Source organism: Budorcas taxicolor, chromosome 2, assembly GCF_023091745.1.
Source record: "Budorcas taxicolor isolate Tak-1 chromosome 2, Takin1.1, whole genome shotgun sequence".
Taxonomy (NCBI): domain Eukaryota; kingdom Metazoa; phylum Chordata; class Mammalia; order Artiodactyla; family Bovidae; genus Budorcas; species Budorcas taxicolor.
Window position 1 is genome coordinate 60,002,870 of NC_068911.1, and position 15,577 is coordinate 60,018,446.

A 15,577-nucleotide genomic window follows, 5' to 3' on the forward strand; every position below is an offset into this window, starting at 1 on the left:
GGACAGAAGTCACCATTTTGGATATAAAATCTTTTAAGCCAGGATTTTATGTTATTTTGATATCACATCATCAAAGTAGAGCTTTATGTGTTTTTGAGACCAATGGTTAAAAATGTATTTCTGTATATTTAAGCTCATGTATTCTCTCATTAGGACTTAGAGGAAGAAAACTCTACACATTTATAAGATTTCAAATGTTTTCCATTTAATAAATGATTTATTTGTACTAGTCCTTCGTAGTCAGTCTTCATATTCACATTTTTATTTCAACAACAATCATCTCAGACACGCCTTCTAACAAAACTGACTTAAAATATTACGACAGGAAACTATGCCTTCAGGAGCATGTTTATTGTGTTTGAGATGATACATCAGGTGCTCTCTGAGCTACAAAGGGTAAAAGGAAATCCTCTCATTACAAACTGACAAAGGTAAAAGGTAAAACATTTTTCACAACAGCATGAACCACATACTCAGAAATAGATCTGGGTTTAATACAAATGACATAATTCCTAATCATCTACGGCTACTTTTATAACTTCATACAGATAATGAATTAGGCTAAAATGCACTATAATATTTGGTAGACTTCAGGACCAGTATCCTTAGTACATCACAAAATACATTTTGATATCCCAAAGAAGCAAGACTTGCAAGTAGGCGTTTTAAACAGAACTAATCTACAGCTACAAAGTTCTACTCTTGATAGCATTTACCTTTTTGGGGAGTCTCCCAGTCTCCAAAGGATAAAAGCAGAGAGTAGAATCAGTATAACATATACACAGAAGTCCGTATTGTAAAGGCTATAAAGATCTGCAGCACAGTGGGAAGATGCCTTCTGCTCCTTCACACTGCATACAAATTATGTGAATTATGTTGCATATCGCTTGGTCCACTGTCTGGCTATCCTGTCATGTTCTGCTCTGTTGGTCAAATACTGAGTGGCTATGCTTCCAACCAGAGGATCCGCTGGAAAAGTGGAAAGAACATTAGAAGATATTATACAGTGTCTTAACAGTTCAGTTCTAGCAGTTTGGAACTGAAATGTTGATTTTTCAGCAGCATCTTGATATATAATGGCTAATTTCTCAAAAAGAAAAATGCTTAAAATCATCTTTATATTTTAATATTCAAATTAGAAAAGCCTCTTTAAGATAGTTAATAAAGCTTTTAAAATGTGTGATTTTTTTAAAATGTGTACATCTTTAATATATAAAAACTATTTTTCACCATTAGAACTGTACTGAAAAGTAAGTGCGCCAGTATTTGTCTTTCCATGGATACTTAAAAATTATTTTTTCCAACTGCAGATCCTATGATACAAGGCTTTTCAGAATGAAATATTTCTTTCATTCTGTACAATAATATGATTCAAATCATCATCCTTACCTCCATTTGAAGACTTACTTGCCATTTTGTTTTAAATAATTGTCTGAGCGGGAAATTGAATCTGAGATGTAAATTTTATTTGGAGCTTGTTTTTCAAGAAGGTCCACTATGTACATGTGCTACAAAATTTGAGGCACATCAAACAACAGCCAGTAAAATGTAAAAAAAAGCTCTCTTCCTTCCTGCCTCCAACTATTTAGAAGTTTCTCTTCCTGGCAAACGATTTATAGCATCTCTACCCAGAGACATTATATATATTTATAAGCATTTAGAATATTATTGCCTATTTTTCAGTGCTGTGCTTTTTTAGTTTAATGTATCTTCGAGAATTTTCTCCATTAATTCACACAGAGCTACCTCTTTAAGCTACATCCTCTATTAATGGCCATGTAGGTTGTTTACAATCTTTTGCTTTAATAAATGATGTCATAATGAATATCCTTCTACACATCCCTATACTATTGCTCTATCTACGGTACATATGCAACTGCTGGGTGTAAGATAACAGCAATAACCTTTGGTGGTTGATTAAATATTTAGGAAAAAATAAGTCAATTTCTTTACAAAATGACCTCCTAGTAAGATATCACATGCGAAATCCCACGCCTAAACATTACTTTTTCAAGTCAGCTACCCACATGGAAGATTGTGTGTGGCAGTTAAGCATTTCTTAAAAGTTACACACTAATGACTTTATCCCTGAATTTTAATAATCATAATCTAGTCTAACCCTCTCATCAGTTATCATTATAATATCCACTATTACCACATCTAATAAAACTGACCATAATCCAAGAAGGATGGAAGGGAGAACAAGAAGCCCTTCACCGCTGAGCAGCTGGCTGCATGCAAGCACACGACAGCAGGGAAGGAGCAAGAGCAGAGGCCCTGGTGTCAGAAACATTGCTCTCATCAGAGGGGTCTGCACAGCTCCATAATTCAGCAAACGGAGTTCAGCAATAACAGGGAGGGAGAAAATAATTACAGGGTGGAAAATTCCATGGACAGAGGAGCCTGGTAGGCTACAGTCCATGGGGTCGCAAAGAGTCGGACACAACTGAGCGACTTCACTTACTCACTTACTTTACGCCATTAACAAGGGGTTTCCTCGTAGCTCAGTGGGTAAAGAATCTGCCTGCAGTGCAGGAGACCTGGGTTCGATCCCTGGGTTGGGAAGATCCCCTGGAGAAGGAAATGGCTACCCACTCCAGTATCCTTGCCTGGAAAATCTCATGGACAGAGGAGCCTGGTGGGCTGCAGTCCATGGGGTCACAAAGAGTCGGGCACGACGGGGCACGACGGGGCACGACGGGGCACGACTGAGTGACTAACACTTACTTACTTACGCCATTAACAAACTAAAGGAAGTTATTGTGAAACTTTTGGTCTATTCTAATTGAAATGGCATTGATAAGCTTCTCAAAAAGTGTTTTTTGCTGATATTTCTACCAATAGAATTTACTTCTCAAATTCACCTTAGGCCTTAAGCTGAGAAAAATGCACCGATTTTTGGAGCCTCACTGAATGTGTTAATAAAAATCTACTTACCAGGGTTGCAGTCTGTCAAAAGAGAACAAATTGACAGCAAAACCTTTGAAATAGTCAAAGCAGGACTCCAGTTGTCTTTAAGGATGTCCAGGCAGATGACTCCCTGACTATTGATGTTGCAGTGATAGATTCTGGTGCGGAAAGTAACCTAAGGGCAGCGACATTAAAAACAGATAAGCTTTATTACCAACCAAAACTCTCACTAGCAAAAATGAAGTGGAACATATTACAGATCACAGCAAATAGCATATAACTGAAGAGCTAATCAAACACTAGTTTTTGTAATAGCAAAATTAAATTATTTTATTTAATTCAGTTGCAGGAAATTTTGTTTTTATCCAGTATAGCAGGAACTACATTGCTTTTATTTATTTTTTTTTTTTACATTGCTTTTAAAACAAAGCGAGGTACAGAATTGTTGATACAGTAATTCAATATATGTATGTGTGGGCATGTACACATACACCCCTATTTAAAAATAGGAAATGAGGGAGAACAGAAATGTTTTGGTGCCAAAGGTGACAGAAAGTAGTGAAGAATATTTTAAACATAAAACTAAAGTTACATTAGTAAAAAAAAGGCCATCAACTCATCACTAATCTCTCACCATGTGTCAAAAAATACTGCAGAAGGTTGGTGAAATCACCAGTGTTTCAATTTCTCAAACTTGGCTCACTGTCTTGTTAGAATAAGACAGTCAAACAAAACAAGTAAGGTCTTAAACTACTGAATAAAGGAAACCATTATATCATTGAAACATGTGAAAAAAAAAGAATAAATCATAGAAACAAATACTGGCAAATTTCAAAACAATCACAAACACAAATTCAGTGGTTAATTCTTAATTTAGAACTGCAAAATAGAAAAGATAGTTCCCGAATCCTTGGAACTGGTAATCTCCCAAGTGGAGTCTGGGAAGAAAATGGGTAATGCCCTCAAATGTGTATTTCCGATAAGGATGCATAATTAAAAACAAGAAAGCCACCCCTGGTGTAGTGGGCAAGGAGAAGGAAGAGACCACAGTCGTACCCATTTTATCCCCACTTTTACCCTCCACGGTTCCAGTTTTAGACCCCTCAGGTCAACTAGGATCCAAAGATATTAAATGCAAAAGTTCAGAAATGAACAATTTATAAGTTTTAAACTGTGCTGTTTTGAGTGGCACGATGAAATCTTGCACCGTCCTGCCCTGCCTGGGTGTTCAGCATAATCCTGCCCAGTCACAGGCTACTAAGTAGCATCCTGGCTATTAGCTCAACTGCTGCAGTACTGCAGTGCTTGCATTCAAGTCACCCTTACTTTATTTCATAACTGCCCCAAAGCTCAAGAGCAGTGATGCTGGCAATTCAGATCTGGAAAGAGAAGCCATGAAGTTCTTGTGTTGAGTGAGAAGATGGAAGTGTTCAATGTAGTAAGGGCAGGAAAACAAATTCTACTCTGAGGCTGCTAAGATCTATGGTAAGAATGAGACTTTTATCCATGAAATTGCAAAAAAAAAAAAAAAAAGCTGGGGGAGGAGTCGGGGGAACTTGTGCCAGTTTTGCTGTTGCACCTCAAGCCGCAAAAGCTACAGCCACAGGTGCTTAGTTACAATGGAAAAGGCATTCGATGTGTGCAAGATATTTTGAGAGGGACCACAATCTCATAACATTTATTACAGTAGACTGCTTTAATTGCTCTAATTTTATTATTAGTTATTTATTTCTTACTGTGCCTAATTTATAAATTAACCTTTATCATTGGTATTTATGCATAGGAAAAAACAGCATTATAAAGAGTCTGGTATTATCTGTGATTTCAGGCATCCACTGAGGCTCTTGGAATTCTGCTTCTGAGGATAAGAAGAAACTACTGTATATAATTCTACAACTGTTCTAACACAGTACATGCTAGTTACACAGAACTCCTAAAATGTGGCTGGTAAGAAATAGGATGGGCTAAAAGTATAAAATACACACTAGATTTCAAAGACTCAATACCAGAGAATGTAAAATAGGGCATTCATGATAATTCTACTGATTACATATTGAAATGACAATATTTTTGGACATGCGGCTGGATTAAGTAAAATGTTATTAAAATTAATTTCACTGTTTCTATAAAAAATGACACATGGATCCTGCATTATATTTCTATTGGCTCTGCTCTAGAATATGGGAATAACATATGTTCGTGTCATTGACAGCTGACTATTCAATACAGAGCTTACAAAACATGATTAATATTTTGAATACTTTCAGCTTTTAAACCAATGAATAGAAAAGAATTAAATTTCTATGATTCTTCAAGAAGTTCAACACCTTATCTGAACTTCAAAAATAAGCAAAACTGTAGAGAAGCAATTATACCTAAACCAAGATAACAGTAGAAGTTTTATTCTTTTTCACTCGTCCAACTATAGACCTGAAGAACGCTTCAAAATACTACATAAGACATCTTAGGGAAGAGGAAGGAATCAACATTAAAGGGCTAGAAAATAAAAATATTGAGACTTTAACAAAAAAAATTAACATGCTAAGTTAATAAACACTGTATTAACCAAAACAATGATGACAAGTCATATATACGTAACTATGACAGTCAATTTCTATTTTCATTAAAAGATGCTAAGAAAAATGTGTTTTCCTTTAACAAATTATCCCTCAAATATAAAGACAATTTCATAAAAACGAAATCTTGTAAATCTTTTTCTGCTTATTTTTCTACCATGTTAAAACCAATTTCCTATATGAAAAATGAGGCAAGTAGAAATAAGTATTACTATAGATACAGTCATGAACTATTTTGCTAAGGTTTTGCTTTCCTGTATCATACAGGAAACTTAAGGACTTAAGGCAAACTAAATAGTTAATGATATGCTAGAATTTAACATGTGTCATTCCGAGTATGAATACAATCTTCAGTTTTATTAACATGAGGGTTTTGTCACTTTGATCTATCAAGAGCTACTCGACATACTGGAGAACATTAAATAAAACAATCAGTTAAAAATCTTAGATGCTGATGGGACCACTTAGGAAAGCACTCAAGAACTGACAGCTATAGTTGTGAGCAAATACCTGTAGTTGATAAGGAACCCTGCTATCTGCAATTTGAGGTAAATACCACTAGGTGGAACTGTTGTTACCTTATTCAGTGAGGGAATTTTAAAAAAATTATGTTTATACACACACATAACACGCAGCCATGTGAGCACAGGCTCTAAATCGCTATACATATTTTAAATAATGGAAGGAATGTAAGGAACTACATTGAAAAGAAAAACATTTCATGAAAGCTGGCTTAACATTTCTCTACAACATCTTGTAAGTCTAACTAGAGCATAATTAGACTCACACTTAATGCTGATGGTAGTAACTGCTGGCTGGACCATTTTACAGGGAGAAGTCCGAGGAAGGAGCTACTCAAGTAACTGCTATGTTTAAGACTTTAAAAATAATTGTCAGTCACTATAAGACACAACTCAACCCTTTTCGCTGTTATCCACATAATTCTCACTCAGCCTCTCTCCTTCTCATTAATGCAGCATACTTACAGCGGGCACAAAATAAATGTATTAAATAGTATTAGTTCCCTCTTCTTTGCTATCGGTTTCTAGTTTTTTTTCCATCTATAACGATAGGGTATTCAGCAAAAAATTTCCTTATTTCTGGAAGCTGTCAAATTTACCTTTTATCCCAACAGATTTCTTAAGTAAGGTTCATATGATATTTTCTCTCATACCATAATTTATTTGCTTATTGATATGCAAAGTGGCATACCTTTATTTACATTTAACACACTCTCCACTGATTGTATACAAAGCTATTTGTAAAACAGAAGTCAATTACTACCACATTTTAAAAATCGTTGGTTATAAGAGTTTCCACATAATCCATGAAAAACAGTAACTTCATCCACACATTAACTCTTATTATAACTGATTCTGGAAAGAATAAGTATTAAAGAACGCAATTCTAGGTTCTTACCTTTGGTGGCTTAAATGGATAATCGGATGAAAATGTGATATCCAGAAAAAACACACCACCTTCATATACAGAACCTGGTGGACCAAGTATAGTCGATCTCCATTCATAAATGTTATCTCCTTTAGGCCCAGCACTATTTAAAAGAAATTAAAAATCAATGTGTGTATCTGTGATCTATGAATATTAGCATCTTAAACCAATTAAGTATCAAAGGTAAATTTGTACGAGATAAATATAAAAAAAAACAACCCTCAACCAACTTGTGCAGGGATGTGTGAATAAACATATTTGGAAATAGTTCTAACTTATAGAAAAATCACAAGAACAAAGAAACTTTATCCAGAATTCCACTTTGCTCATTTGCTTTAGTCAACTCCTTTTCTCTTTCTCCATCTCCCATTTCTAAAATACACACACACACACACACACACACACACACACATACACACACCCCATGCTTTTTTTCTAAGCCAAGTTCAATCTATCATAGTCCTTTCCTCATTAAGTATTTCAGTATCATTTCCTAAAACAACCTAATATAACTGCAATACAGTACAACTTCAATAAAAGTAAAATCTGTACAATACCTACAATCTGCAAAATAATGTCAACTGACCCAATTATGCCTTAAAGAAAACCTCAGTTTTCCTCCAGATACAGAATCCCAGTCTTGAGATCAACCATCTATGTCCAGTGTCTTTTTTTTTTTTTAATTTTTTTTAGTGTGGCAAAACCAATACAGTATTGTACATGTCCAGTGTCTTTAGTCTCCTTTAACACAGAGCCTTTCAGCCTTCCTTTGCCTACTACAACATTTAGCATTTTTGAAGAATACAGTTCTTATTTTAATAGAACGCTCATCACTGTGAACTTGTCTGGTGTTTCCTTACGATTATATGCAGGTAGTACATTCCTGGCTAGAAGACAACATAAGTGATGCTGTGTTCTTCCCAGGGTGTCATATCCAGAGGCACACTGGTGATGTTAATTTTCATTATCCGGATCAAGAACTATGCGACTGCAACCAAGAAGCAGTCTTTGGAAACTCAGTATGTGTGTGCTCAGTTGCTTCAGGCATGTCCTACTCTGTGACCCCATGGACCAGAGCCTGCAAGGCTCCTCTGTTCATGGGATTTTTCCCAGCAAGAATACTGGAGTGGTTCACCATGCTCTCCTCTAGGCAATCTTTCTGACTCAGGGATCGAACTCGAGTCTCCTGTGTCTCCTGCGTTGCAGGCAGATTCTTTACTGCTTGAACCAACAGGAGGGAAGCCTAAGACCGTGCAAGTACCCCACTCTTCATAGCATGTCTACCCTAGATTTAACATCGACTTGAGATTCCTGGCTAAGTGAACTGAACTATGACAGTGATAAAATCATAGTTTTCCAATGTCAGCATTTCCTTCACATTTACCAGTTGGTGCTTGAACCCTCTCTTCTCCTATCTGTATGAACATGTGTATTACTAGTGAGGTCTCATGGATTCCTATCTTTTTTCCTAATCATTTAGAATTCTTCAGTTCAGTTCAGTTTAGTCGCTCAGTCGTGTCTGACTCTTTGCGAGCCCATGAATCACAGCATGCCAGGCCTCCCTGCCCATCACCAACTCCCGGAGTTCACTAAAACTCACGTCCATTGAGTCAGTGATGCCATTCAGCCATCTCATCCTCTGTCGTCCCCTTTGCCTCATGCCCCCAATCCCTCCCAGCATCAGAGTCTTCCAATGAGTCAACTCTTCACATGAGGTGGCCAAAGTACTGGAGTTTCAGCTTTAGCATCATTCCTACTGCATTTAATTATTTTGATGCTCAAATTATCCCAGATTTGGCCAATGGGAACATCTTCAAAATGACCCCTGTATCCTTATCATACGCCACCATCATTTTGGGGGAAGCATTTTCTTACTTTTTAGCATTACAGTATGTTCCAGGCTCCATCCTTGGAATCTGCTACTTCTTCAAGGGGCTCTGGTTCCCTTTAGTGAGAATGTATCTCAAGGTCTGAGTGCTAGGTGGTGTTAAATCCTGAGTACATTACATTGTGTTCAATACCATCATTTCATTTATAAACTACAATGACAGACAATTCAAATAAAATCTAAACTCACAGTAGTTTTCAAATTTACCTTACAGACTTCTATTTCTCTCTAACATTACAGACTAACTTAACTTTCTGCTCTGAAGTATATATGCTTTTCTTCTTTTAGCGACTGTCAGTTTAGAAATAATCCACATGTTTGATTTAAAATAAGTGCAAACCAACACTGATAAAGCAATGACGTTAGGACATTCAAACATACATTAAATGATCTGCTGCTGCTGCTAAGTCGCTTCAGTCATGTCCGACTCTGTGACCCCACAGACGGCAGCCCACCAGGCTCTGCCCCCCCTCCCCCCACCCTGGGATTCTCCAGGCAAGAACACTGGAGTGGGTTGCCATTTCCTTCTCCAATGCATGAAAGTGAAAAGTGAAAGGGAAGTCTCTCAGTCGTGGCCGACTCTTAGCAACCCCATGGACTGCAGCCTACCAGGCTCCTTCATCCATGGGATTTTCCAGGCAAGAGTACTGGAGTGGGGTGCCATTCTTAATTCGGTAAGACATACACTGTAGACTGTAAACATTAAGCAAGCAATGCTATCAATAATCACTCTGAAAACAGTTCATACAGAAAGAGTGTAGAAAACTTGATGGTACAATCAAAATGTTTATCGTATGTTTCAAAAACCTATTTTAAAGGTAGACATACATGAACTATAAAATCTTACTATTATGGCCTATTTACAGAAAATATATTTTTGAAAAACATTATTTTCTAAGTCTGAAGTATATACAACTGAAACTAATTACAGTAATGGCTCATTGTTCGGTAATCATTTGAGAATCAGGTATACTCCTTAAGGGAATTTTCGCTCTAACTAAAAAGATACAAAATGAAGTACCAGTTTTGTTTATAAAAAGAAGAGTTTAACCTGATTCAATGACATTTCCTTTTCTAAGTTAATTTTTCCCTTGATGACTCAAAGTAATCATTATAAAACTATAATGTGAGACTTTTACAGTACAGCTGCTTTACTACGCTGCTTCTAAACCATACAAGTCCTCCACACACTGACAACAATGACAATGATAAAAGCAGCAACTAAGGTTTACTTCATAAGAAGCCAAGCATTTTTCAAAGCACCACAGTACACATCTCACTGAATTCTCCTTAAGAAGCTATAAAACATACTACTATTAGATCACTATTTTTTAGATGAGGAAACTAAAGTTCAGAGAGTTAAATAACTTTCCATATATCCCACAGCTACAAAACATTCTGATAGAATTTGGACGAAATCTGAATAACTCTCTATTGACCTCAATGGTTTTGCTATACGTATATTTCTTCTTACAATTTCTGTGCTACTATGTATAATTTAATCTTCAGTCAAATTTCCCGAATATTTGGGGAGCAATATAAGAAAGGCTATTCTCCAAAGAAACTGAATGAATATCCTCAGTGATACTCTGGTTTTTGGCAGAATTATGTTATGCTTGAGATGGCTGGGGATTACTATACTTTAGTGATTCACAGAATTTCAGCATGAAAAGGATCTGGTTGACGCTCAACCCCTCGTTTTACATTTGAAGAAACCAATTCACAGAAAGTAAGTCATCCATCTCAAATACTCTCTTCCAGGTGGTGGAAGAGCTGGGACTCCCACAGCAAATTCTTGGTTCTTAAATTTGCTTTCTTCTCAGTTGCGCTATTTCTGCTACAAGACACTAAGGATCTGGCTATGACAGCAGGATATGAAATGTGGTTTTCCCCACTGTCTTGGTGGAGAAGGAAATGGCAACCCACTCCAGTGTTCTTGCCTGGAGAATCCCAGGGATGGGGTAGCCTGGTGGGCTGCCGTCTATGGGGTCTCACAGAGTCGGACACGACTGAAGGGACTTAGCAGCAGCACCGGCCACTGTCTTGGAGTAGACCTAGCAGGGCTGTAGCTCATGGTTGTGTTCTAAGAACACCTAGCCTAAGGTGCAGGACTTAAAAGAGATGTGGGTTCGATCGCTGGGTTGGGAAGATCCCCTGGAAAAGGAAATGGCAACCTACTCCAGTATTTCCCTGAGAACCCCATGGACAAAGGAGCCTGGTGGGCTACGGTCCATGAGGTCACAAACAGTCAGATACAACTGAAGCAACTTAGCACAGCACAAGGTAAGTTAGGGCTAAAATTTAGCCCTTGTTGGCTGCCCTATCTGGAATAACTTTCTCAAAGGTGCTACCTGCTAACCAAGATGTGGGTTAGTGGGGAGGTAGATGGACGGGGGGAGGTGGCGGGGGCGTGCTGGATATACGACTGACTTCAATCTAATTCAACCACAACATTTTACAGGCTAGTAGCTGACCTGCCACCGAGGCGTCATAACTGAGTAGATAAGGGGTGCTAAATGCTGGCAATCGCAAGACAGGTCCTAACGACACCTTTCCACTAGTTCTTAGTCTCTCTTTTCCAAAAAGAACAACACTCCAACAATTCTATACTCCATCCTGGAGCATCAGTTTTTCCCTCTGGTGAATCATGCCCACAAGACTAAGATGCCATTTCCTGAATCTTTGAGCTAACCTTGATTCCTCTACCGCTTCCAGCTCTCGTTTCAGTTACCCCTAACAGGCTCTTACCCAACCCCCCCCCCCCCCCACTGGAACAGCTCTCATCCAGGGTCACCAGTGACCTCATCCCTGCTCTGATTGCTCATTTCTCAATCTTCATCTTATAGACACAGTCAGTCACTTCTTCCTCCTTGATATGCTTTCTCTGCTTCATTGTACTTACTGGTTTTCCTCCTAACTTTCCTGGCCCCTCCTTCTCAATCACTAAATGCCATTATCAGTATGGCAATCACTGTTGCCATTTCTTGTCTCCCTAACTTCTAAATATTGCCAGTCCTTCAGAGCTCAGTCCTTAAACTTCTCCTTTCTATGAACATATACTCTTTTGTTGATCTGCTATTTTATGGCTTACAACAGCAACAGTAAGCTCTGAACATTTCTATACTGATTTTCAGGGCTATAAATCTAAATGCCTACTAAACAGTCTTTACTTTGAAATCTAATATTTTGAATCCAATAATTTTAAAAAGTTTAACATGCCCCAAATTGAATCCCTGATCCCGATTCCTCTTACAAGTTTCCCTACTTTTGCCTACTCAGAGCAAACGCCTAGACCTCACCCTTGACAGCACTCATCTCTATCCCACATCTGTAAATTCCACTGGTTTTATCTTCAAAACATACCTCAAATTCTACTACTTCTCCCGATCACCTCCCTTGACTGAAAACACCAGCATCCTTTGGCAGCTTAACTACAGTAGCCTCCTTGTTTCCCTGTGGGACCCTAACCCCACCACGGTAGTCTATTGTCAAAGACAACCAGACAGCGTGATAGTAAATCAGCTCACATAACTGTGGTCAAAACCCTCCATAATAAGGCTTCCCTTCTTATTCTGTGTTAAAGTTCTATGACCTAAAGGCACTGTATCATTTGCTGCTATCCTTTTCATCTGCTCCTCTTTTCCCTGTTCAGCTGGCTACACAACTTTCTTCAACATATACTGTACATATCCACCTGGGGCCTCTGCACCAGTGTCCCTCTGCCTGGAACGCTCTTCCTCAAATATGCACATGGTTTGTGCTCCACCACCTCAAGGTCTTTGTTGACTCAAACCCCACCTTCTCAGTGAGGCTTTTCTTGGCCGCTCTCATCTAAACGCCACACACAATCACACATGTCATCTTCTTCCTATTTTTTCCCATAGCACCAATCAGCCTCTAACGTGTATTTTATCTATTCCTCTCACTTACTATTTATTGGTCTGTCTCCCACTAGAATATAAGCTCCATGAGGCTGCAAGATGTGAACCAGGCTCTTTAACTTACAGTGGGCTGGGCTGTTTATGCCCTGAAAAGCGGATGTATTTTAATCATTCAAAGTGACTAGAGTGTTATGCGATCTGCCCAATCGGAGATGAAAGGGAGCTCTTAGAGCGTGTTTAATGGCAAGGGAAAGGGAAAGAAAAAGGGAAAGGAGAAAGTGAAAAAGGAACTTTTTCTTTATACAGGTATCCCCTGCTTTTTAAAAATTCACTTTATGCCATTCTCATGCCACTTTACGCCTGCTCTTATGAAAGACCTGCTTGTTCTCATCAACCAAAAGAGACATGAAGAAGATCTTTGCTTCTGCAAAAAAAGGTGAGAGGTGAAAATAGCGACCAGTTTTCACTTGCATTTAACAAGGAGGCGGCGCGTCCTGAGCAAGAGAGCAGCACCAACAGCCTCCTCCCCGGGAACTGCACCCTGCATCTCAGCGTCAAGCTGCCGCAGCTCTGATCTGCATGTCTGTGGGCATCTGTGCTTCATTTTTATTTATTTTGTGCACTGTGAGCAAGACGTGTCCTAAGGTAACTGCTTCTTCACTTGACGTCATTTAGGCTTACCAAAGGTTTCCTAGGAGCACTCTACTTTCAGATAATGGGGTAAACCTGAATTAACTTCGGAAGAAAAGGTTCATTTACTTAAGTAATTTACTGACACAGCAAAAGTAAAATCCATTTCAGTTCTGAGTCGAATTATGCAAAAGTAGAGACAAAATTAACAGGAACCTTGTTTACTGAAATCTCACTATTTGCTAACACCAAAAAAGAAAGATGAATTGTTAAATTCCATAATTAAGGACTTAAACTTGTTTAAATACTATTAAGAAAATGAGAAGCACTCTTATTTTACTGTTTTTCTCCTTTCCTCCCTTTAAATACCATGTTTCCCATAAGTTACTATATCTTCTACACAAAACAAACACAAGTAAAAAGCAGGTAGAAAATTAAGACAGCATGACAAACTTGCACCTGGGAATTTTCTGTCACCAGCTGTTCTTACTGTTAACGACTCACATTATTTTAAACATTAGCAGCAGGAAGACTGATCTTAGCAAAATCCATTTCCTCATCGCTTGAGTATTAATTCAGCAATTACTGTTACTACAAGGGTCATAAACAGTAGTAGCCTTTCACAGAACTGGAGTGCCCCAGAAGAAATTTCAAATGCTTAATATCAGATTCAATTTTATACATATCCTTTTTTAAAAAACACAATTCTTTTATCCACACAGCTTTTTAATTCCATACAAAGCCAAATGCAAAGATCTGCACTAAAATCTATATGGTTTCTATCCCTATGGCAATCTTAAAATAGGCTGAATTAAATTCAAGGAGATAAGACTATCGACAATGACAGAAGACGGACATAACTACGAAAACTAGTACAATGGTGAGCATCCCATTTTAAACCATTAAACTGCTAAAATAAATATACCTGCATGTAGTACACATTTAAAATTTAAAAATTATTAATACAAGTTCTTAACTTAAGCATGGGTTTAATTTTATGTGTACAAGAATGAAAGAGCTTGAACTAAGATAATACGTTCATATAACCTATTCATCACAGACCTGAATAGACCTTATCCACCATGACTAAATTTTAAAACACTACATTAATACAAAATCTATTACCAATACAAATAAAACCAAAGAAGAACTAAATAAATGGAGAATACACTATGTTCATGAGTAAGAAAACTCAATACTGTCAAGATGTGAGTTCTTTCCATCTACAGCACATTACTCTGTGGGTATCAACAAACTGATCATGAAGTTTACATGAGAGACAAAGACCCAGGAAAGCCAACACAGCATCAAAGGCGAATGAAGTCAGAGGACTGACACTATCCAACTTCAAGACTTACTGTACAGCAACGGTAACCCAGACACTGGGGAACCGGCAAAAGAATAGACAAATGGACCAACTGGACAGAAACAGAAGCCAGAAACAGACCCACATAAAGTCGAGTAACCCCTGACAAAGGAATGAAGGTAATACAATGCAACAGAGACAGTTTTTTCAAAAAATAGTGCCACCGACAACTGGACATCCATATGGTAAAAAAAAATAAAATCTGGACACAAACGTTACACCCTTCACAAACATAAACTCAAAATGGATCACAGATCTAATATAAAATGTAAAGACATCATTAGGAAATTCTAAATTAAAACAAGAAACCACTACACACCTCTATCAGTGGCCAAAATCCCAATCACTGACAACAACAAATACTGGCGAAGATGTGGCCAACAGGAACTTTATTAACTGCTGGTGGGGATGCAAAATGCTACAGCCTCTTCAGAAGGCAATCTGACCAGTTTCTTACAAAACTAAGCATATACTCTCACCACACAATCCAGCAACTGTGCACCTTGGTACTTAATGAGCTGAAACCTTATGTCTATACAAAAACCTGCACATGGATGTTTAGAGCAGCTTTCTTCATAATGGCCAAAACTTTGAGGCAACCAAGATCGCCTTTAGTCAGTGAATGGATAAATAAATCGGTATTAATATATTCAGAGGGTAGAACATTATTCAGTGTTCAAAAGAAGTAAGCTATCAAGTCATGAAAAGACACAGAGGAAACTTAAGTGCATATTCTCAGTGGAAGAAGCCAATCTGACTCATACATGTCGTAGGATTCCAAATATACGACGTTCTGGAAAAAATCAAAACTGTGGAGTCTGTAAAAAGATCAGTGGTGGATAGGGTTTAATGGGAAGGACAGGATGAACACAGAGGA

The 15,577-nt window shown here is 37.8% G+C and overlaps 1 protein-coding gene across 3 annotated transcripts in view; it reads right to left on the minus strand.

Moving 5' to 3' along the window:
* Positions 1 to 332: 332 nt before the first annotated feature.
* UBE2E3 (ubiquitin conjugating enzyme E2 E3) overlaps positions 333 to 15,577 on the minus strand; it is a 93,897-nt gene continuing 78,652 nt past the window's right edge. For all 3 annotated transcript variants that reach the window (XM_052659364.1, XM_052659368.1, XM_052659369.1), the window contains exons 4-6: positions 6,906 to 7,038; positions 2,938 to 3,085; positions 333 to 969 (exon numbers count right to left, since the gene is read on the minus strand). In XM_052659364.1, the coding sequence (XP_052515324.1) occupies positions 872 to 969; positions 2,938 to 3,085; positions 6,906 to 7,038 (379 nt within the window). In that variant the 3' untranslated portion in view covers positions 333 to 871. The remainder of the gene's footprint in view (positions 970 to 2,937; positions 3,086 to 6,905; positions 7,039 to 15,577) is intronic.